The 24,595-nt window shown below is 30.5% G+C and overlaps 1 protein-coding gene and 1 long non-coding RNA gene across 15 annotated transcripts; one reads left to right on the top strand and one right to left on the bottom strand.

Moving 5' to 3' along the window:
* Window positions 1-11,967: 11,967 nt before the first annotated feature.
* Window positions 11,968-24,590, bottom strand: LOC120276902. 14 transcript variants are annotated; one of them, XR_005541405.1, is made up of 8 exons: window positions 24,465-24,590; window positions 23,230-23,713; window positions 22,056-22,226; window positions 20,942-21,917; window positions 18,790-18,855; window positions 17,520-17,579; window positions 12,460-13,212; window positions 11,968-12,052 (listed from the first exon to the last, which is right to left on the bottom strand). It is a non-coding gene; the product is annotated as an uncharacterized LOC120276902 (long non-coding RNA). The 14 variants fall into 14 exon arrangements; XR_005541399.1 differs by having other exon boundaries at window positions 12,460-13,089; window positions 13,156-13,212; window positions 17,520-21,917; XR_005541396.1 differs by having other exon boundaries at window positions 12,460-12,928; window positions 13,156-13,212; window positions 17,520-21,917.
* Window positions 15,151-16,941, top strand: LOC120276901 (aspartic proteinase CDR1-like). The gene is made up of 2 exons (XM_039283635.1): window positions 15,151-16,628; window positions 16,718-16,941. Exon 1 carries the CDS (start codon window positions 15,311-15,313, stop codon window positions 16,445-16,447), a length of 1,137 nt encoding a protein of 378 aa, XP_039139569.1. The 5' UTR covers window positions 15,151-15,310; the 3' UTR covers window positions 16,448-16,628; window positions 16,718-16,941.
* Window positions 24,591-24,595: the final 5 nt, after the last annotated feature.

The raw sequence follows: 24,595 nt of genomic DNA, 5'->3' as shown, positions 1-24,595 counted from the left end.
TTAGTGCCGTTGAATAAATACAGTTTTTTTTTTAAATGATCCTTATGTTTTTCATTATTCATTGTTTTTTTTTAAATCCAACAACTAATATGTTGATTTTTCACTCATTTGAGTAAAATCAAACACATAATGAGTAAAATCAAACACATAATGGAAAAGAGACACACGAATTAGTTACCCAACTCGGCACAATTTACACACACTCAATAGTAAAGATTCAGTAGAAGACGGCGTAGCACCTCAGTTGTGCGATTTCAATCACTACCGTCTCTTTTCTTTACTGAATCACCTTTCTCATTTCTATGTTCTGAGTAGTGAATACATATTAATTCATTTCCCATTGAAATCAAAACCCATTGAAATCAAAACATTTCAGGATTTTATATAGAGAGAATATACTTATTAGCAATTACAACATCTTTTATACTTAAAATATTGTTCATTAAGATTATATATATAAAGTTGTCAGACTGGCCCCAAGGCATTGACCCTGCTAAACTTAGGAGTCAGGGGTCAATGGGTTCAACCTGGTCAAACCGGGGTTGAACAGGGGTCAATAATAAAATATAAAAAAAATATTATAATAATTAATAATGAGCAAATATAATATTAAAACTACAATTATAATATAAAAAACTACTCAAATTTGATATTTAAATTGATAAATGACTTTATATACACTAGTGTTTTCTAATTATTTCATTTAATATATAATTATAGAACTTCTCTCGGTGTTTTTTATTTATTTATTTGTTTATTGGTTGATTTTATTGGAATAGATAAGAAATTTAATTCACTAATTTTTATCGATATATTTTATCAATAAATTATATAACTTACCTAATCACAATTGAGTTTTTATTTTGTTTTAAATTTTCTTATATTTTTATTTAATTAAAATATTTTATTTTTATATTTTATAATAAAATTGCACTCATTTATTGTTTTATTTTTTTAATAAATTAAAATTTTATAAAGTATTTACATAACATATTAATGGATTTTATTTTTATATGTTAATTTTTATTGGTATGTTTGATATATATATATATATTTAATTCTATTTATTGATTATAAATTATAAATTAATATCAATAAATATACATGATTTTGTGGTTTCTAACAAGAAAATAATAATATATTATGAAATATTGTAAAAAAAATTCTAACATTGTGATCTGTGAGGACTAGTTTTTCACTTACACAGCAAATTCACTCATTGGCATTTAGCACATTATCTATCTTGAAAAGAAAGCCTTGGAATCCATCACATCTTTTGCAAAACAGGCTGGTTAATTACAATCCAAATCAATCCAACATCGACTAGAAAACTACATCCTAGCTAGAGGTCGTTCAAGATCCATAATGAATATGGCAAGAATTTAAGGAAGATAGAAATTCGGGTGTTTTACATCTTCCGATCTATGATAAAGAATTATAACAATAGATGATCGGAGGCAAAACGATGGCAAGGTAGCAAAGCTATTACAATGGAAAAAGAAGATAGAGTTGGGAGAACTTCACTTGTGATTCGAGTTCTGTCTTTGTGATATCCTCCATTGCTCTTCTTGGCCGTTCCCCCTCGAAGTCAAGAGAGTGAGAGATTGTGAGAGACGGAGCAAGTGGGAAAACGAGAGCATTTATACAGCGGAAGCAGGGTTATTACGCATGGGTATTCCCTAGTCCTTCCTGTGCTATAGTTATTATTGTTTTTTTATGTTACGGTGAGAGACACTTGTTAGGATGTGATAGAAGAAATCACAGAATACCTTGCTTCTGAACCAAACGAAATAAGTTCTAAAATGCATGTGTACGACGCCAAGGGAACAATATGGGCTGTCCATGAATAGTAGTAGTATTGAACGGTGAGATGTTATCCAACATCAGTCATTTCATCATCAATCTGAGCCATTGATTGTTAACTTTCTTTCTTGAGAAGCAAGCTACTCAAAAACAAGGGAGAGAGTAGGGATGGTAAAAGTCGAGCCGATTGGTGGTTTCTCACCAGATTCGCCCCGAACGGGACGGTTTTGGTTTTTCTATGGCCCGCCCGGACTTGCCCCGCTAATAATTTAACTTAGTATAAACATTATATAGTGTAGGGGTAAATTAAATTTTAAAAAAATTTCAAAAAACTTCTTATGAGAGTATATGTTTTATAAAAAAAAAATCTATTTTTAAAATATTTTTAGAAATTTTAGTTACTTATTTGTAACTATGAACGGAGCGTGAAGTTATTGAAAAAAAACGAGGCGGGTGGGGATGGTAGAGGCATGCCTCGTCCTCGCCCCACCCCATTGCCATCCCTAGGAGAGAGAACAGGAACACGAGGGTTTTTGAATTGCAGGACTTTGAAGCCAAGAAGAATCCATTTGGACCGTCTATTTGGGTAAGAAATGAATTATGGACGGCCAGATATTACTCAATAGTTGTTGAATCTGAGCCGTTAAAACGATGGATGGGTTAAAAATGTGATAATTTTATGACTGAAATGCCTTGGTATTACTAAGAGTCTGTTAATTTAGGGAAGTGATCGGAAATGGGGGAGTGGAAAAAATGCGATTGCCTTGAAGTAAGAGAAAGTGGTATCACTTTCAGCACTTCGGGTGTTCATTTGTCAGAAAGTGAGAATATAAATAGAGAATTTAGGTGTTATGTAAAATTGTATGAGTTCAAAAAAGATTTTGGAAGTAAGAGAAAATGAGTTTTTATAGATTGGCTCACCCCCTCTCCCCCCACTACAGTAAAAAAAAATTATTGAAGTGGGTTTAGTTCAAAATCCACTTCAAGACAAATGAAGACATGAGGTGGGGGGAAATCAACCCAATTCCCATACTATCCCAGCACTTCCCCCCAAAAGAATAGAGTCAACATACCCTATGCCATTAATGACTGGTTAATTAATATTTTCTATTGTTGTTCTTATATATATAAATAAAACATTTTAAATAAACAACCTTAATAGTCCCCTTACCTTTTTCTATTGTTTCATTTCGATCAAACAACTTTAAAAAGTTACGTTTTATCTCTTATCCTTTAGTTTTTATTATAATTTGGTCATCCAAACAAACTCACATGTGGCATATTATGTGGCTATAGGGCTGGCATCTGACCTGGCATATGCCACATGTGATCACTGTTAACGGCGTATGTTCGAGTGACCATATTATAACAAAAATTAAAAGTAAGAGACGAAATCATAAATTTTTAAGGCTGAGTGACCAAACACAAAACACACGAAAAGGTAAAGGACTAGATTTAGCTAATCATGAAATAATTTTAGTTAAATAATTTACTAAGGACAGTTGAGTTGTAATTTTATTTCTTAGATGCTTCTTGTCTTGATATAATGATTGTCATATTTATTAAAAAATGATAGGTAATTAATATCCATTTAGAAATGTTATAATTAAAAGAAGGATCAAGAAAAGAGTTTTTTTAAATAACATTTCATTATTTTATCAGTAAAAGCTTTTTTTTTTTAAATAAAGGTTATACTTTGCAAAGATATTATAAAAGATGACTAATAATTTTTAAACTAGTAAAATATCTCATAAGGAGAAGTAAGAATTTATATACCACTGCATTCTTTGCATTTAATGAAAAAGAAAAAAGAAAAGAAAAGAAAAACCCACACAAAAACATGTGATAATTGTTTGAGAAAGTAAATTCATGAGCAGTTGACTTGATCCAATATACGGGATCACTCCTGTGACATGATTTCCCCATTATTAACAAAGCATATATGTTGAGTAATAGGCATCCTCAAACTGCTATTCTTGTAAAAACGTTCCTCTGCTCCTCTTGAACAAGGCCTAGTACAATCACAAACATAATGGTTAACACAACCATGTTTTAATAAATTGATTGTCTAAGTAAAATATATATATATTTATATATCCTGTAAGTAGTTATTAACATGAGTTTCAAATGCAACCAAACTATAAAATAAAGGAAGGGTATGCAAACCACTACGAATCATGATAAATGAATTTGTCAACTTATATTCACATCAGAAACATGTGTACGAAACAACAACACAAAGTATTGTAGTTGTATCTATTAAACATGAAAACAATGTGCAAACTACTTATGAGTCATGATAAATGAATTTGCCAACTTATATTCACATCAGAAACATGTGTACGAAACAACAACACAAAATGCTGTAGTTGTATCTATTAAACATGAAAACAATGTGCAAACTACTTTTTTCATTGTTTTTTCATTACACACATAGGACTATTCTGACAACTATTATTATATCACACATTAAAAATTTAAGTGGACAACAAACATTTGATCTGAGAAGGCAAAAAAAAAAAAGTTTTTTGCCTTGTTATTGCTATTCTCATTTTGAATTCATAGATAGTACTGTTCCGTTACCAATTTACTATGTTGATTTCATGAATTGAGTTGCGTCTAGTTATACTAATTTAACAAAGCACAATTATAATCATAAAAAAAAAATTCATAAACTACTCCAAATTCAGTAGATGTTAAAAAAAAATTATCACTTCAAAACTTTAGTATTAGTTTAGCTCTGATGTTCATGCAATCAAGAATAAATGATGAAAATAATAAATTAACACAAAACTTTTGCATGACTTCCCTTGTAATAGTGTAGATCAACAAGAAGAAAGGCGAGGAGATAATCGTTAAAGAATAGGCATTATGAAAACTGATATTGTTGCCGAAGTTTACCTCGGCTCCTCCTAAATCAAAGCCTAGTACAATCACAAACACAATGGTTAAAACAACAATATTTTAACAAGTTGATGGTCTATGAAAAAAAATATATATATCATGGAAGTAGTTATTAATATGAGTTTCAAATGCAATCAAAATACAAAATAAAACAAGGGAATACAATCCACTCCGTGTCATAATAAATGAATTTGCCAACTTGTACTCACATCAAAACATGTGTATGGAATAACAATGCAAAGTACTGTATTTGTGTCTATTAAACATGAAAACAATGTACAAATTACTTTTTCATTGTTTTTCTCATTCCACACAAAGGACAATTATGTCAATTATTCTCATATCACACATTAAAAACATAAGAGGACAACAAACATTTGATCTAAGAAGACAAAAAAAAAAGAAACTATTTGAATTGTCATTGTTACTCTCATTTCATAGATAGTACTGTTTCATTACCAATTTACCATGTGAATCTCATGAATTGAGTTGCGTCTAGTTGTGTTAATTTAACAATGCACAATTATAATCATATAAAAAAAATCATAAACTGCTCCATAGTCAATAGAAATTTAAAAAAAAAAATTATTTATGTTAAAAAAAACTTGTATTACTTCAAAACTTTAATATAAGTTTAGTTGTGATGTTCATGCAATCAAGGATAAATGATGAAAATAATAAATTAACACAGAACTTTTGCATGACTTAAAAGTGTCAAAGTTTGTTTAAATTGTATTTTTCACACACTAATATTTCCCTTCCTTCCATGGATTTGGCTTTTTCATCGTCATCCATCGCAAATTATAGTTTTGCAACCATCTCCAATTTAAAATTAATAAAAAACTTATTAATGAGTATAACATATGACTATTTTGAAAGATGAAACAATTTTAAATAGCCAACTAATCCAAAAAAGAAAAAAAGAAAAAGAAAAATATCATAATGCATGGATGAAGCAATTTTAAATAACCAATTACATGTTTAAAAGAAAAATATATATATATATATATTATAATGCATCGAACCTTTTTTTGGAGTTATCACATGTTTAATTTTTCTTATATATATATATATATATATATATATATATATATATATATATATAAAGCTTCAGATGTCACTACTTACAATAAACGAATTTGTTAATGGGAGGAGGACATAATTTGATTGATTAATAATATATGGTTATATAGATACATAAAAACAATTCAGAAACTACTTAAACAATTGTCTTTGTATTTAGTTTTATATTTGCATAAATCATACTAACCATTGTGTTTTAAATAATAATAATCATATAATGGTGACCCATACAAATCTCATGCAACAACTCCTCCAAGCATGATGATGAGAGAAAGGATCAAAATCGCTGCACACTTCACAATACGGCCACTACTTGCCATTGTTGTTTTGTTGTAGATCTATACAAGTTATATATATATATAAAATAAGCGACGTTATAAAAGATTAGAAGTCAGATTAGGAGATATAAGTTTATCCAGTTTTTAAAAAATTTAAAATAATTTTTCAAAATCTTTAAATTAAATGTTATCTGCTTTTTCCAAAATAATAATAATTATTATTATATTAAAAAATAATTCATAGTTTTAGTTCTGATTAAATTAACTGCTATCATAGTTTTAGAAATTATAAAAAATTTAATTATATTTAGAATTTATTTATTTGATTGTATAAATAAGTCACAAATCTCAATAATATATTATTAAGAGGGGGAGTTGAATCTCAACTACATCTCTGATTTTTTGAGGAATAGTTACTATTTGTTTATATATGTGGAGGTTAGTCAGATTAGATTGAAATAGATTAGTTGTTCATAAAATTTAAATATGGGAAAAATTAATATTTATATTTATCATGCAATTAGATTAATTATGAAATTATATTTGGTTGTTATACTTAAAAGATCCTAACAAATTTATAAAGATTGCAAAATATTAAATGATAAAATTAAATTGGTACACGTCCATTGATAAGGACAAAAACTTTTTATCCTCTGAGAGGCAAATACAATTTTTTTATGAGCAATTTTCTTTTATGTATATCCGAATATATAAACATTGAGAGGCAAATACAAAACCCCGTAGTTTAGGGTCTAGGGCATAGAATTTAAGATTTAGGATTTTAGGTTTGGTATTTATTATTTAGGGTTTTAGTTTTTAGATTTTTATGTATAAATTTGGTAGTATTTGGGTTTAAGATTTTAGATATGATTTTATAATTTTTTTTAATTTCAAAAAATGAAGGATATTTTAAAGTTTAAATTTGAAGTTTATAAAAAAAAATAATAATAACGTGGATGATAATATAGATGGCAAGTTGGCATCTACGTCAGATATTTTATGTATATTAAACGATTTTCCATTAAAATTTCAGGTGAATCATTTGAATAATATATATATATAGAGAGGTTAAGACGCAAAGATCCAGAAAATGGGGACGTGAAGATGTGTGAGAAGGACGTGAAGAAATACATGGAATGTGGATGATCATATATGCAAGTATGCCACATGATCCATACAGTCATTTAACTACTGCAGGGTGCTAGGGGTGGACATGGTTGGGCCAGACTAGAAAATGCAATTCATATATTTGGACTAGGCTGGGTCATGTTCGGGCTAAATTATTTTGGTCCAAACTCAACCCATTTGATTTTCATTATGCACATATCCCTACACATATATGATACATATATTAAAAAACACAAGCAAAGCCTAGAAAGTTTTGAATAAGCAAAGCCTAGAAAGTTATCTAGTATTTTCAAACATATATATATTTATATATATATATATTATTTATTTATTATTATTATTTATTTATTTATTTATTTATTCGGGGCGGGTCGGGTTGGGCTAAAATTCATCAAACCCAAGCTCAGTCCAAAATTCAATCGGGACTACATAATCCCAACCCGACTATTTGGGCCAACTTTTTAAGCCCATATCTTATATTTTTTTTGGGCTGGGCTCGGGCCAACCCATGGGTCATCCCGGCCCATGTCCACCCCTACATGGTGCGGAGGAAGCATGATAACATATATCTCATATGAATTTTTTTATTTAAAAAAATATATAATGTTTGATTATTATTGGGCGTTCATTAGATTTTTAGTGATACTCTTTATGGAATGTACGTTGCCAGGGAGTGTCATAGCTTTAATTTAAAGCCTGATGAATACCCAAATGAGATCATCAAAAGAGCATCAACAAATGGACCTTGGGAGTGGCTTCATGAAGATGTTAGGGGATGTAATTTTCTTCTTTATAGGAATCCAATTGCTGTTGATTGAGATTAATTAGATGTTTATTATGATTTTTTACTTTTGATTGATTTTTCAATCCAAATGATTAATTGTTATTGATGTACAATAACATGAAATAGTTTCTACCAGTGAAAGTTCATGAGTTTCTACTAATCAATCATTGGATAGCATAGTATAACACAAAAATGCAAAAGAAAAGATAAAGATAAAGGTTTGAATTTTTCTCTTAACATTTCATTGGATTAGAATGTGGGTTTCTGTAGGAGGTACAATAGTTTTACCTCTCCATGGTTGTAGCGATTTTTTTAGGAGGTTTATAATTGGTGCTCTTTCATACTTGTTTATTTTTTTTAAAAAAAAATCTCTTTAGGAAGAGGGTTACCAAGGATTTCCATGGTAGAATTTTTATTTTATTTTTTTTTTTTTATAAAGAAAACATTTGCATCCTCTTAGTAGATATACGTTCCCTTCATTTGTTGAATACACTTTTTTTTTAATGTGAGATACAAGATTATATATATGACTTGTACTTTTTTCTTAAAAAATTATTCACTTCTGTAATTTTTAAAATAAAAAATTAAATTTGAACATTTATTCCCACCAATTTGTTTTAGAAATCAAAAAGGACCAAAGCCATATATATATACATATATATATGAGATCAATCCTCTATGGACGTTTATAGATAAAAAAATCTATAGATGTCCATTATCAGTCGTTGGATCAAGATCCAATGGCTAATATTGATAAATAGTAGTTACTACAATAACCTATACGGTAATCACTGAACAGTAGTATTGTTTATCAATGTTAGCCGTTGGATCGTGATCCAACGGCTGATAATTGGACGTCCATAGATTTCTTATCTATGGACGTCCATAGAGGATGTAAAGTCCATAGATTTTTTATCTATGGATTTCTTATCTATGGACGTCCATAGATTTCTTATCTATGGATTTCTTATATATATTCAATTAAAAAAACTCCATTTTATTAAATTTTTTAAAATATGAAAAAATTTATCTGAAAATTAAATGTTTTACCAATTTTTTTTATATCAAAGATATATATTTTCAATCAAAAATTTAAAAATATTCACTCCCATAAATTTTAGAATATGAAAAACAAAAATTGAACATTTATTCTTACTAAAATATATTTTAGAAATAAAAAAATTAAAGATATATACTTTCAATAAGAATAAAAAAAATAAAAAAAGATATTTATTATTTATAACATGTATTTTGAATGAATAATGCATTTAATTCTTTGATCCTAATCTAGAAAAGTAGAGGTAAACATAACTTTAATAAAAAAAATATAAAAAGTGACAAATAAAAAATAATAGAGAGAATTTTTTTAAAAATATTAGAGATAACAAAAGTTATCTTTTATTAAAACCAGAAGATTAAAATTTAATAGCTTATAAATAGGTACAGTTTTAATTTATAATGAAGTATTAGATAAAAATAAAGATATTTCAAGTAGAGTGTTTTGAGATAAAAACTTTGGAGTGCTTCTTTGTTTAGAGTGTCTCACTTCTGGTGAGAGCCTTAGCTTGTTTATCTCTTTTTTTTAATTTCGTTTGTACTCCTTCGTATGTTTGTTATATTTCTTCCTCTCTAATTTAATAAAATTGTGATTAAACCACTTTTAAAAAACCCCTTCAATCCTACCCTGCAACGACAATGATGAATAGTAGCAATAGTAGTGTGAAATGTACAACGCTCTTGATCTTGTACCTTTTAATAATCATGCTTGCCATGATTAGTGCACAATCAGACCCAGATATGTTCATATGTAGAAGATGTCCTTCTAATGACAGTACTGTGTAACAGATGTCTACAATGTGGTCAACTGATTATCGTAGAAGATAAAAAATTAGAATTAATTTTATAAATTCATTTTTAATTTTAATTATTTGAAGTAGCTTATGGTGCTTATATAAAGGCATGTGTTAAGGCTCAATATTAATTCCTTTCCTATTCTTATTATTTTCTAGTGTAAGGTGGTCCATTCTCTATGTTAATTAACCTGATGTTAATTTTTTCATCGTTTATGTAACTAATTTCTAATATGAAGTTATGAACAAGTAATTTTATAAAGTGCTATTTTTTTTTCTTTGAAAAGTTGAAATTCATGTGACTTGTAATTTTATTGGGACATGATCCCAGAGTTAAACTCCCTCAATCCATAATTTAAATATAAATAAAATAATTGTGTAGGATGACATGCCTATGTTGATTTTTTTTTAAAAAAAAAAACTTTAACTTTATCAGGACGTGGATAAATGGATAGGTTGAATATAAAAAAAAAAATCAATAAATTAATTTAAAATTTACCCCTATCCATGAGTTTGGCATGTATTATTTTTTCTCTTAATTTAGTTTCAAAATATAAGGTTTTTTTTAAAAAATGGATAAATCACTTTAATTAAAAAGATGGAAAAGACAACACAACAAAACAACTTCAAGATATAAGTCATCAAATTATTTTGAAACAAAGTTTTCAAAAGCAACATATATGGCATTAACCTCTCATCTTATCTTCTCAATTGTTAAGTTTACATAGAGCATCATCCCGCTATATGGTCCTTCAATTGAACCAAAACTTTAAAAATTTCATGAATTTTTAAGTGGACTCTCAACGCCCTCTAAAAGTATTAGAGCTTTTCTTAAAAAAATAAAATAAATGCAAATAAAAAGGAAAACTTAACTAAGGGAAAAAGGAAATAAATAAATTGAAAATAAAAGTTTCCCAGACAAATTAAAAATGAAAAAGAAAAAGAAAAGGGCAAAAAAAAAAATAAAGGAAATAAAAAGAAAGAAAAGTTACTTAAAAAAGCGATAAAAAATTACCAAAACCAATAAAAGTAAAGAAAAAATATTCTTTAAAAATAAATTGAACCAACAACAATTGATCAAAGTTAAACCAATGAATAATTAGATAAATGTAACTTAGGTAGCGTTTGGTTGGATGTAATTTTGAATGCAGTGGATTTTCAGTTACAATGTAATTGGAAATACTTGGTTTTCAAAATACAGTACAGTAAAATCTAGTGTTTGGTTGGATGTAACTGGAATTACTGTATTATAAAATTTTATGTTTGTTTGGAAGGATTTGTAAATCTGAAATTGAAAAACACATGTTTGGTTTGATGTATTTTTGGGGTATGGTTACTCATGGTAAGATTACCCCCATACTTTATTATATGTCAATTTATAATGATATATTAATTATTAAATATTTATTAATTATTATTAAGTATTTAATTTATTTTTATTATATATTATTATATTTAAAAAATTTGCCCATGTTGCTTGATTTTTTTAATTTTTATTATTAACTAATTATTACTTTGGTATTTAATTTATTTTTATTATTTATTATTATATCTAAAAAATTGCCCCATGTTACGATTTTTTTTTAATTTTTATTATTAACTAATTATTATATTTAATCACTTATTGTAATATATATTTTTTTTAAATTACCATTTATTATGCACTGTATTAACTTGTTATTATTAACTAATTATTATTTTAATATTTAATTTATTTTTATTATTTATTATTATATCTAAAAAATTTGCCATTTATTATTAACTTTATTTTTTTTTTTTGCACTAGCTTCACACATCCAATGCTACAAATAAATCTAAAAGCTTTGCTCAGTGTTATTTCTGTTATAATATAGGAACATAACATATGAAATTACACAACTTAAACCTTAAGGATCATGTTGTTGTTGTTGCAATATAAGAACATAACATATAAAACCATTACATTTATCTAGTGCTTCAAAATTTGCACAAAACCATTACATATATCTAGTGCTTTAGAGTTTGCACAAAACCATTACATATACCTAGTACCTAGTGCTTCAAAGTTTGAATAAAACTAATACATAATAGCCACTTCAACCCTTAAAGTAACAAAATTATATAATTTTTTTATAAAGAATCCCGAGATTTCAAAAATGCACGCGGTGAGATGGGAACTCGTCTGCAGACCGAAAGACGTTGAAGGGGCATGGATGAAATCTCCATGTAAAATCAGGAACAACCTGCACATATGAAAATTTTCAGATATGCATGTGTAGCTTGTGCACATTGGCCACAAAAAAAAAAGCATCCCCACATCACAGTATACTTCACTGCAAATCCACACCTTGCAATCATAATTAACTTATAATAAGTAATTATCACCACACTATTAACTGATGTTAATTACATCCTCAAAAAGGAGACCATTAATCCATTTTCAGCATCTACTACTTCTAAGTTAAGATTTTGAAGTTGCATGTGTCTGAGATTTCTTTCTCAGAAATAACAGTTCAGCTACAAATTCAAATTATTTACTTTTTTTTTCCATATATATATATATATAAAAATAACGACATGGTTTCAATCCAATCTCACAAAAATCAATTACAAGTAATTAAGTTCAGAAGAAAAAAATCAAGGTGATGACCTGGCCATATCTTGTGATGTGCCTGATGTTGTGCATTATTTGTGGCTTTGGACAAGCACCAGATCAAGACATGTATCTTCTTAGAGCATCCATAATTGATGTAGGCAACAACAACTTCAATTTCCATAGAGCCAAGGCCAATTACTTCGCCTACGGTATCGACTTTACTGACTTACAAGGCCACCAGCCGGTTTAGCAATGGCAAGAATGCGGCTGACTTTCTCGGTATCTCACAAACTTCACTTATTTCTCTCATTCATTGAAATTCCAAAAGAACTAAATTTGTAGATGGTCATATAATAGCAATGCTGTATATTTACAAAATTATATTCTAACATGTATAATTTCTTTTTTAGCTGAGAAACTTGGATTACCATCACCAAAACCATATCTTAGTTTCATCAACAAGGCAGACATAGATGACGAACTTCTCAAAGGTGTCAACTTTGCATCTGGTGGTGCTGGAATCCTTAATTGGACATATAAAGTTAGTAACTTTAAATGTATGACAATATTAATGTGATGAGAACATTATCCTAAATATTCTTTATCAGGGTTATTGCATTCCATTTGATGAGCAAGTAAATGACTTCAATGAAGTGGTGAGAGTTATTTCAAAGCAGACTGGCCCTGAAAAAACAGAGGATCACATGCCCAATTCTTTCTTTGTCATCAAAATTGGAGATAATGACTTACTAATTGTCAGTGGTGTCGAAGTTTCTTTGAGAATCGGAAGAAGACTTCAATTTGATCCTGAAAAGTATGTGTCAGAATTAATCAACACACTCCGGCAACAGTTAGAGAAATCTTCCAATTATGAACTATGTTGTTTTGCATTTGAATTTAACATTTTTTTTTAATGAATGAACACAGGATATATGCAACTTTGGTGCACTAAGTTTATAATCATATCAACATGAGCTCAAGGATGCATGCCAATTTAAGAAGTAAAACAGAGACAGGAGCATGCGATGAAGATGCAAATGCACTGGCAATATACAACAAAAAATTAGCTTTTTTAATGGAAGAATTAAATTCAGAATATCATAACTTCCACTATTCTTTTTTTTTAACTTGTACAACGCATATGAGGAATTAGACAACAATCCAACATCTTATGGTAAGAATTAATATACAAGCAATATTTGGAAGTTTCTTTCTTGAGTTTTCCAATTAATTGCTTAAACTTCCAATTTATTTGGTTTAATTACATATTGCAGGGTTAAAGAAACTTAAAATGGCATGTTGTGGGACAGGCAAATTTAATGGTACCACTTGTTGTCCTCCTGGAACCATGTCTTGTTACAAAAGAACTGATCATATGTTTTGGGATAATATTCATAAACACAGTATGTCAGCAGTTTGTATATGGGACCTGCATTCAATGGATCAGGATCCATATGTGTATCCTAATGTGGAAACTAAGTCATGATTTTATATCGAATGATTATGTTGTCATACTTCTCTGAGTATACAGAAAACAAATATTATGGATTTTATTATTGAGAGTTAAATTTGAGAAGGCTGGTTAGTACATGCTTATATATATATATATATATATGATACTTTATCGCATAAAAACATCACTATTGTCTTAATGGTTCATATACACAATAAGGGGCTATATTATTTTTCATGCTTGTGAAATATATCCCAAGTTCTCATGTGGAACATAGATACGAATAATGCACTGCCATGCATCAAATTTGAGCCTTCACCTACTAATTCTATTGGTCTCTGAGATATATTGCATGTATAAATGCCACATTTAATTTATGCAAACCAACAACCTAACTTGCTTTCCTTTCAAATAAAACTAACAAACCATGAAGTTATATAGACCCCTGAAAATTTTTATGTTCATTCTAATTTCTTAAAAAGTAGGACATATATCTCAAATGAATTATTATGTTTTGATCAACTTACTAACTATTTATACACTTTAAAAAAATTACATAATTACAGTTGAAAGTAGCTATGCATTCATATGTTCTGATGAGTAAACATCATTATCTAATTATTTTTTAAAGACGTTTAAACTCAAGCATAATAATTTCTTTTGCCCACATGTTCTGATTGTAGATTAAGTTGATTAACTATCTTCAGCCAAAGGAGATCAATTGCTGTTGTTTTCATCCTTGGTTTAGTAGTTTGGATGATCTGAATGACCTTCCCATAGATAAGCTTCTTGTACTTTTGAGTCACTAATGGAGTTCTACTACTAATATCCTATGTCTCATATTTGTGTCATTTCTTTAAAGTGGCATGTGGTCAGACAGCCGAATTTAATGGTACCAATTGTTGTCCTCATGGAACCATTTCTTGATCCAAAAGAACTTATTATTTGTTTTGGGATAATATTCATGACACAGAGCATATATGCCAGTAGTGTGTATATGGGTATATATACTGTCAACGCGGGGCAACTAAGTCATGATCTCAGACCTTCATACAATGAATATTACACTAATCAAATTAATGCATATTAGACTTTGAGTTTAGATAAAATAAACACTCTAAAGTAAGTGAAACTAATAGGGGCAAAGAGGCTATGTTTAAGGTCCACTCATTATCTAGATAACAATCCAAGATGGCTAAGGTTTATGAGTGATGATTTTCAATAATTCGTAACTCATTAATGGTTCACAAAATAACCATTTTAATGCAGAAAGCAAATGTTCCTTTTGTGTGATATGAGAATTAGGTTGTGAATCATTATTTCATGACTTTCCAGTAGGTTGCACATGCCTTTTGTGCTTTGATCCTGTTAAAAGTTTTACAAATAAGCAATATAGGGAACACAATGTGATGCCCTTTCTTTTTTCTCACCAAGCAATAGTTTTTCTGAAACATGGCATCATTAATAACCATTGCATATGTGACCATGATAATCACTGTTTTTGGAGGAAACATAGAGATCATCACGGCCAAAAATCTGGGATTCCGGATGCCTATTGTTGAGAAATTGTATCAAACTCCTGCATTCTCTAACATTTCCTTAATGGCTAATTTCCATGCAGGCGCCCAAGAGCAATTGAAGAGTGGATTCAGTGGACTAGTGGAACATATTCACAATACTTATGTAGTAACTATGAGCATTGGTATACCTGAGACTCCAGTTAGATTATCTATTGACACAGGGAGTGATGCTACATGGCTGCAATGCAAGCCATGTACAAATTGCTTTAGAAAGAGCAATCCACCCTTTGATCCTAAAGAATCAGCCACTTTTAAATATACTATGTGTGAAAACGAGCACTGTAAGATCTTTGCTAATAGACTCTCTCCTGCTTGTGATGATCATCGAAGATGTCAATTTTCTTTTAAATATGGGGATAACTCAACAGTTGGTTGTAACATGGCATCTGATTTTTTCCAGTTAGAGGGGCTATATGTTAATAGGAAAGCATTTAATCAGTTTCTTTATTTTGGATGTGCATTCTCAGCTATTGGAATTTTTCATGAGGGAGAAGATGGAATACTGGGATTGGGACAAGGACCATTCTCAATAATTTCTCAACTTAACATCTCCAAATTTTCCCACTGCTTACAACTCCCTATGACAGGCGAAACATCTTATATATTGTTTGAAGATGAAGCTAGGCTTGATGGCACAGCAGTCCCTTTGATCCGAAATAAGGTATTTCGTTCACAATACTTTGTGAACTTTCACAGCATGATTGTGGTCTACAATCAAAGTGAGACTAAGTTGAATGTACCATCCAATTTATTTGCAATGGATAGAAATGGTCGGGGGGGATTGATGCTGGATTTCGGCACCAGACTCACGATGATCCCCAAAATGGCTTTTGATGAGCTTTGTAAGGTTCTTGGGGGCATAGCCTATCGTGCTGATATTACAGTTGTGCCTGTGGAAGAAGGGAATTACTGTTTTGATGCTTCATTAGAAGACTTGAAGGATATTGGCTTGATTTTCAGACTTGATTCCATTGATGTCAAAACTCACAGGAGAGCGACTATTTTATAGGGTGAGCTTTAGAAATAGAGTAACTCAAGATCTCTATGAATTTACTTGCCTCACTATTTCACCGTCATTTAAATATATGAGAGAAAGCATTTTTGGAGCATATGCCCAAGCTAGCCATAACATTGGTTATGACCTCAACAACTGGATAGTCACATTCGACAACCTGCGATGTTAGGACAAGGTATGTCGTCTCTCTTTATTTCTCTCATGTTAATATCAGAGTTATGCTCTGTTTCTCTGTCTCTTATGCTATTTTCTTTTCAATATCAGTTGGTTGGTAGTAAGACATTGTTAGGTTCTGCAGACATCTTTCAACACCATCCTCACGGCTTCTCCTTGGAGATGGACAGACATTTCAAGTGGATCCAAATAAACTTCAGCAGAAGTTGTTTATCTTTTACAGATGTTCTAGTTTCCTAGATTTTATACTAGACAGATATCATGTTGCTTAGTTTAACGTTTTGTTATATTAAACATTTTATCTTAGACCTTATAATTATATGTCTCAAGCTTTAAGACCTGGAAATTCTTGTCCAAAAAATTTATTTTATCACTTCCCAATTAAAGTATGTTATATTTTATAATGTTGTATTAACTATATATTATTTTCAGCTGTTAGTAAACAATCCTCACATACAACAAACTATTAGATGATGAAATCACATCCATTGATGAAGATAAGTAACAGCTTATTTTTATTAAATGTAAGACCTACAGTGCATGAAAAGTTATCTATCTTAATTATAATTTCCATATTAAGCTGGAAAAGGCCATCCGTATAGACTGAGTTTAATGGTTTATCGGTGAGGCCTTCAATGGCAAGCCACTAGATATTATGTTAATGTTTGAATAAGCGGGCGCATCCATTTATCTAAATGTGAGGACTCCGTTTCTGGTAATATAATCTTCGTTCTCAACAACTTCGCAGCAAATGCTACTGATGATAAATATAAAAATTGTCCCACATCAACAAATTGTTAGAACAAGATAGTAAGATCTTGAAACACAATATAAAGGAATTGGAAATGGTACATAAATAACTTACATGAGATAAATGCAAAGGAACACTTACCATGAGATATACAACAAAGCATGCACTTTACAGTACCAGCAAGTCGTGCACAACGCAATCCTGTAAAAGAAGAAAAATAATATCACTTTAGAAATATAAGGGGCAAATTATGTACTTGTATATTAATATGCTCACCATAGCTCAGAAGTGAGTGCCCAGGCGCAAGCTTTTGAATAGAGATAGAATGCAAATTAACCATAACAAAGAAAACAAGAAGATGGATTTTTCAAAATAGCAGAAATCATCAGGCAAATGATCATTGCAGTCATGCTGCCTGGTAGTAATGACTGTGATCAGCAATAAGCGTTGAGGGACTCAAGAGAATGAAATAGAGGAAACTCAAAGAGATCATACTCATGAAAGGAGATTACTGATTTTAATGACAACTACATCCAAAACATGTTTAATACATCATGACAATTGCCAAATGTTAAACTAGCAAACATCGCAAAGTTAAGTTTTGACAAGATTTTCATATACAACTGAATGAGTTTTTCCATTAATTTTTATGAAAATGCTATGATGGCATGGCATATGTGAAATCATGAAGAAGAAATACTGGATAGCCAGATAAACAATATGCCAGCATTCAACTACCTATCCAATTGCGCAGAAAACACTGCCAGATAATTTCTTAAAGCCCTAGGGTCCAAGCCCAAAATTCAAAATCACCTAAATTTATTCGTGTCTCCAACTCAACTCAATTTCATTACAACAGGCATTGTCATCGAATGGATGAGAACAATATATGCATGATCAATATCCACTGCTATTGCCAATAAGTTACTACAAACATAATAACTAGCACATGAAGTTCGGTTTTTAATACTTCAATACAGTTTAATCTAGTAGTTATTTCCATATTTACATCTAAATACTTTCAATAAATGGAAAATCTGACATCAGTAACAATGCACCCAAAAAAAAATAGTAGATAAATTGGTCCATAACTAACAAAATTGGTTTTAAGAAATTTATTAACCTAGTTTTCAATCTACAAATAGATATCTCAAATGCAGATCTAGAGCATCTCAGACAGAGTGGTCGCCATAGTGAAAGAACATTATCTCTGTTTGTTTTAGAATAGTATAGAGTGCTTGCTCAAAAATTTTAATGCCAACTGCTTAAAAGGGATGAGGAGATTATCATGAAAGCCACAGTTATTATGATTAACATAGATTACAAGGTGAGGAACACATTATGTGAGTAATTTGTAACCAATACAATAATAGCACATTGAGGGCAATGAGGAAGTAAGACTCCATCAAACCTTTGAAGGATATTTACAGCTAACAAAATGATTAATAACTCCACCCAGCAGCTCATTGCCATCTATCTGTAATTAATGTTAGAAATATTAGAGCTACTTAAGACGTTTTATGATTGAAATTGATAAGTAAATGACATAGATGTGGCACTATTAAAACAACTGAACTTCTGTAAGAGTGCCCTTCCCAAGTTCATCCAACAAACATGAAGGTGATGTTGCATGCATGTAAAGTCTACCATCAATATTTAGGTGATAAACATTAACAGCACTAAAAGACGGGTGCAATTTGATTTTTACTGAAACAGCATCCCTATTTGATGAAGATCAATCATGAATGCTGACTGTTCTGCATTCCTGAACTTGCTTCTTATTGGACAAAATATCCAGAATAATATCAAATAATGGGATTAATAAATGACATCAAGAAAATATGTTTAAGAATGTTTTATAAAATTTGCATAGTTAATATATCGGTCATCTATCTGCCAGTACAAAGCTTCCAATATAAGACAAAAACAATCAAAGCCACCTGAAACCATTTATGAAACACAACAGAAATATTAAATTTTATCCGCAAAGAGAATGACAGCATCAATGAAGTGCGAACAAGGTCTGATACTATTATTTGACATGGTTGAGTTTTAGAAGTAGTCTAAAGACTCTAAACATTAAAACTATCTTTTCTGAAGTTAAATGTCAGCTAGTTTGGTAATTTAATATTTTGATCTGCAAAAGTAGGCCCAATTTCTTTGTCTAAGAATTCCTAGTCCTGGTCTTCTCAACAAGAGGAATTTTGACGTGGAAAGATTAAAAAAAAACTCAGTTAACAATACACAAACTGAATAAACAATTTTATTGTCAAGAATCACAATTAATCCATCAAGTTCTTTTCACACTACGGTAACGTGCTAGCAACCGTGGAGGTGAAAAGAATTCAAATCAAAACTGAAGCAAAAGTAAAAGAACAAAAAAAGCCATGTAGAAGAAAAATAAATTTGGACGCACTAGGATGCTCTTGATTTATGGCCAATTACCTTACCAAAAATGTCTATTATTGAATAGATGAATTTTAAAAAATAATTTAAAAATGATTAAAATTAATAAATATTAATTATTAGGAAATACATTTTTTTTTGTATTAATTTAGTCAGATCAATTAAAATTCTCTTTCCAATTTAATTTTTAAAAAATTAAAGCATTAAGGAATTTCAAGGACGATCCAAAAGTAATGGGTAGAAAATACCAAGAATTTCATGATAAATATTGCCAAGAAGGTTGTCTAATTCTTTGGTTTTTTTTTTATAGTACCCCATCTTCTAAAAACAGTTTAAACAAGTTGTTTCTTCTTGTGCGATGAATAAATAGCATATAGTTACATACCGCAAATTCAATACCTTGAAATTTTACCAAAGTAGAATCATCAATTTCTTAGTCAAATATTTGCATCAAGATTCCTAGAAAACAAAGTTAGAAGCAATTTATGGAGGAAAAGTATACAATCATCTCTGCACCAAGATGAATATATTATTGAATGCAAATAAAGCGGTTATGAGCCAATGTTCTGCGTGAGAAAATGATACACCAACAATGAAAAACCATTCATATAATTTAGTAGCTATACGAAATAATATACCGGCATACATTTATTTCATACTCTTTCGCAAGATGTATAGCTTTAGTTACAATTTTACGCATATCACCTTTTTTTTATGTAGCATCCATGTCAATAAACAGTCTATGTTGAATCTAGTTTACTGTTGGTGGTCATGGGTTCAAATTCTACCTGCCACATTGTTGGCTATAAATAACCAATAAAAAAATGATAACAATAGGCTTTGTTATCACACTGACCAATAGATTCACTCGTAACACAAAAAACATTCAATCAGTAGATTAACACCCCCAATTTAATTAGTAGCCATTGTCCGATTTGACTTTTGATGTGTATTTGAAGTCCTTTAATCAGCAGGAAATAGAATTTACATGACAGAATCACTTGTTAAGTTTCTGTTTTTGTTTTAACTGCAGATTCATGACTAAATAAATAAAATCCAAAAAAACAAATAGCACATATTTAGAGATATGATGCTCATATGAAAAAATAACAATAAGATGGTCCATAGGGAGGGAAGGAAATAGAGAATATATGTACCTATCCGGTGGACACAAACAATACAGGAGGCTTTTCTATTTCCATGTAACAAAGGATTGCATGCATTTTCAACAGATGACACCTAAGAAAAACAGACAGCCACATCTATCAGGGAACTTGTACCAGAAAAATTCAATTTGATACTATTTAATTTACAATGATATGGACAACCTGATCTAGAAGATCTAGCAATTCCTTATATATTATTTTCACAAATCATCCAACTGATAGGAGAACAACGAAGTCTTAGATATTATTTAATTTTGTAGCATATATTCTGGGGTAGAGTTCAATTTCCACAGCTAAAGCCTACAACCACTACCAAAATTAATACAGTATTGAAGTTATAATAGTTTTATTAAATGTTGATCCAAAGGCATATGTATTGAACCTAAACTTGCCAAAAATATCTTTCTCAAAAACTAGAAAGAAGGGTCTAGCATCAAATGGACAAGCCCACACCTGTGCAAAGGGATCTAGCATCTCATTCTCCACACAATTTTCCAGTTATAAACCTATAACTATTGGTTAACTGCTAGATAGCCAAAGGCATATTTACCATGTTGACACCTGAATTGGTAATATGATCTGATAAATGTACTTAAAAGTTAAATTTGAAAATTCATGACTTAAATATAGATTGGCAGGGAGCTTTTATATTTGCGCAAGTTAACAAAGTGCACATGGATAGTTTTATGCTTTCTGTATGACACCAAAGCTAATCGAAAGATGATATGTTAATTAGTTAATTTAATTTTGTTCAAAGTTCGCCTATTAGTACTTATTACTTTTGATATCTATTATAGATCCACTTTATCCCCTTTTCTGGTTAAAAACAAAAACTGTTGGATCAATCATGAGTATCAATAAGGAGAAAAGCAATCAACTGAAAACATAGCCTCATTGCATAAGTCATCTTCAACAAATGCCTCATATATTTATCCTTGTTCAGCTGAATGTCAATCACGCTTGAGACCTGCATAAACATAAAGTTTAGTATGTTAGCACGCCATATTTTATTTAGAGCCCTCTGATGAGTGATGACACTAAGAAGATAACTTTTAAAGAAGATTATTAAAATAAATAAATCAATCAAAAACATGCATTTGCTTACCAAGTCAAAGACAAAAACCAGATCCATGAAAATGTTAGCCAGCAACAAAATCAAGATTGAAGCAACAGATCCTTGTGAGGCTTCAAGTAACACTCCACACAGAGAATTACACCTTCTCAACAATATCTACGTTCAGATGGTCCAATAAATCCTTAAGGTACTCAGAATTTCCTATTTCAAAGATCTTGTTAGTGTGCAATAGCGAACAGATCTCTGAAAAATGAACAGAAAAGCAAGGTAGTGTAAATTAATGTAGCTAAGTCATACAGCATGTCTGTCAATGGAAATATAAAAAATTTTAGCACACAGTCCACAGTAGTACTTTTATTTTAGTGATCCACAAGTTTTTCAGACCTTTGATCATGTCAAATGCCCCAGATGAGAACATCATTCCAACTATTATGCAGCAATACCCAAAACAAAAAAACATTTCTATGCATATTCTGAACTTAAACATGTGACATTATGAATGTGAAGATGGTAATTTCACAATTCAACACCAGTTTGGTACTTCAATTATGAAGGCAGAAATTTCAAAGAGGTTAACTGGTAACGAGAGGAGAATGAAGTCTAGCTGATATTTTTACAAAGAAAGAGTTAAAATTATGCCCAAAAGACGAGGAAAAGAAGAAATAGCTGCCCAATCTTGTTGCTGAAACAATATGAAGACAAGCAGATCATGCAAAGATATAGAAGTCTTCTACATAAAGCACTTAACATGATAAGATATCTTCAGCACTGAACTCTAATCACCACTTGTGCATATGGCTCTAGGGAGTCAAATTCTAGGAAAAAAAACCGAAGATGGATATCATTCAGAACTAGGACTTAATAATTCAATATTTAGTGAGTAAATTTGTACTGGTGATGCAATACAGAAATCAATATAAATGCAGTAATTCAGATTGTTTACAAAACTAATATATCTTTTAAAGACATTCGTAAAAAAATGATTAAGGTGCTAGTAATTTAACAGTATAGCAAAAGTAGGCCACCAATGAAAGAAGGATTATAACTGAGAACCTTATGTGTGTGTGTGGAGTATGTTGTATGTGCTTCAAAGTCTCACGTAAAGCAGATATCATTTCTTCACAACAAGGGAAGAAAGGAATCTGTCTACTTGGTAAAGGAAATATTACTGTTCAATAATATAAGACTGAAAGAAAAGAGATACCCAAAGGATAACATATTGAGGTGATAATTTAAAAAGCCAGCACCAAGTGTCAGGCACAAGAACAGCAACCTGATCAAGAAAATTGAACTCATCAAATGCTGAATAAGCTCAATGGTCAACAATTTATTTCAAATTTCAAGCGCTTCTTTCGTCCCATCGCTACATGACTTAGGTGCTCGTCAATCTGAAAAATCTGCAAGGCCTAGTGAGCAGTGGCATGAAGCTTAAGAAATTTGTCTCTATGTGCGGATGTAAGAAATGAAAAGTATGAAATAGAGGACCTGGTGAGCAACAGATATTACAAAGTAGAGATGCAACAGAGGGATAAAATGAAATCTTCATAAACGTTTGATGGCGATTGATGTGTTACCACATTCCTTTTATTCAAAAGTATCAAAACAAGCCTCTCGGTCTCTAGTATAGTAAGATGCCCCCCACCAGCACGAACTTGGACCTTACTTAGTAAATCTACAATAGAGTTAAGCTGTACTGGGAGAGACATTAAGTATAATTAGCAATAGTGTTTTAGCAAATCAAAATAAATAATACTAAGGAGACATTCAATTAATGGCTGCTGAACAGATTAACAACCACTTCTCTGATAAAAGAGGCTGAAAAAAGTTTGAGTAAATAAAGTGCATGTGTTAACAGGCTTCAGTAGAAGATGGCCTAGCACCTCAGTTGTGTGATTTCAATCACTACCCTTTCTCTTCTTTACTGAATCACTTTTTCATTGCTATGTTCTGAGTAGTGGATACACATTAATTCATTTCCCATTGAAATCAAAACATTTCAAGATTTTATACATAGAGAATATACTTATTAACAATTACAACATCTTTTATACTTAAATATATTGTGCATTAAGATTACATATATTACAACATCTTTTAATAAGCATCTTTTATACTTGTTTTTCACTTACACAGTAAATTCACTCACTGACATTTAGTACATCATCCATCTTGAGAAGAAAGCCTTGGAATCCATCACATCTTTTGCAAAACAGCCTGGTTAATTACAATCCAAATCAATCCAACATCGACTAGAAAACTACATCCTAGCTAGAGGTCGTTCAAGATCGTATGGCAAGAAAGGAGATCTACATTAGGGTTTTCTACATCTTCCGATCTATGATATAAAGAATTATAACAACAGATGATGGGAGGCAAAACGATGGCAAGGTAGCGAAGCTATTACAATGGAAAAAGAAGATAGACTTGGGAGAACTTCACCTGTGATTCGAGCTCCGTCTCTGTGACTTCCTCCATTGCTCTTCTTCGCCGCTCCTCCTCGAAGTCGAGAGAGTGAGAGATTGCGAGAGACGGAGCGAGTGGGGGAAGACGATAGCATTTTATACGGCGGG

This window comes from Dioscorea cayenensis, chromosome 15 (genome assembly GCF_009730915.1).
Source record: "Dioscorea cayenensis subsp. rotundata cultivar TDr96_F1 chromosome 15, TDr96_F1_v2_PseudoChromosome.rev07_lg8_w22 25.fasta, whole genome shotgun sequence".
NCBI classification, from domain to species: domain Eukaryota; kingdom Viridiplantae; phylum Streptophyta; class Magnoliopsida; order Dioscoreales; family Dioscoreaceae; genus Dioscorea; species Dioscorea cayenensis.
Note: the sequence above shows the minus strand (reverse complement) of the source record. Positions and strands in the feature narration are given on the sequence as shown.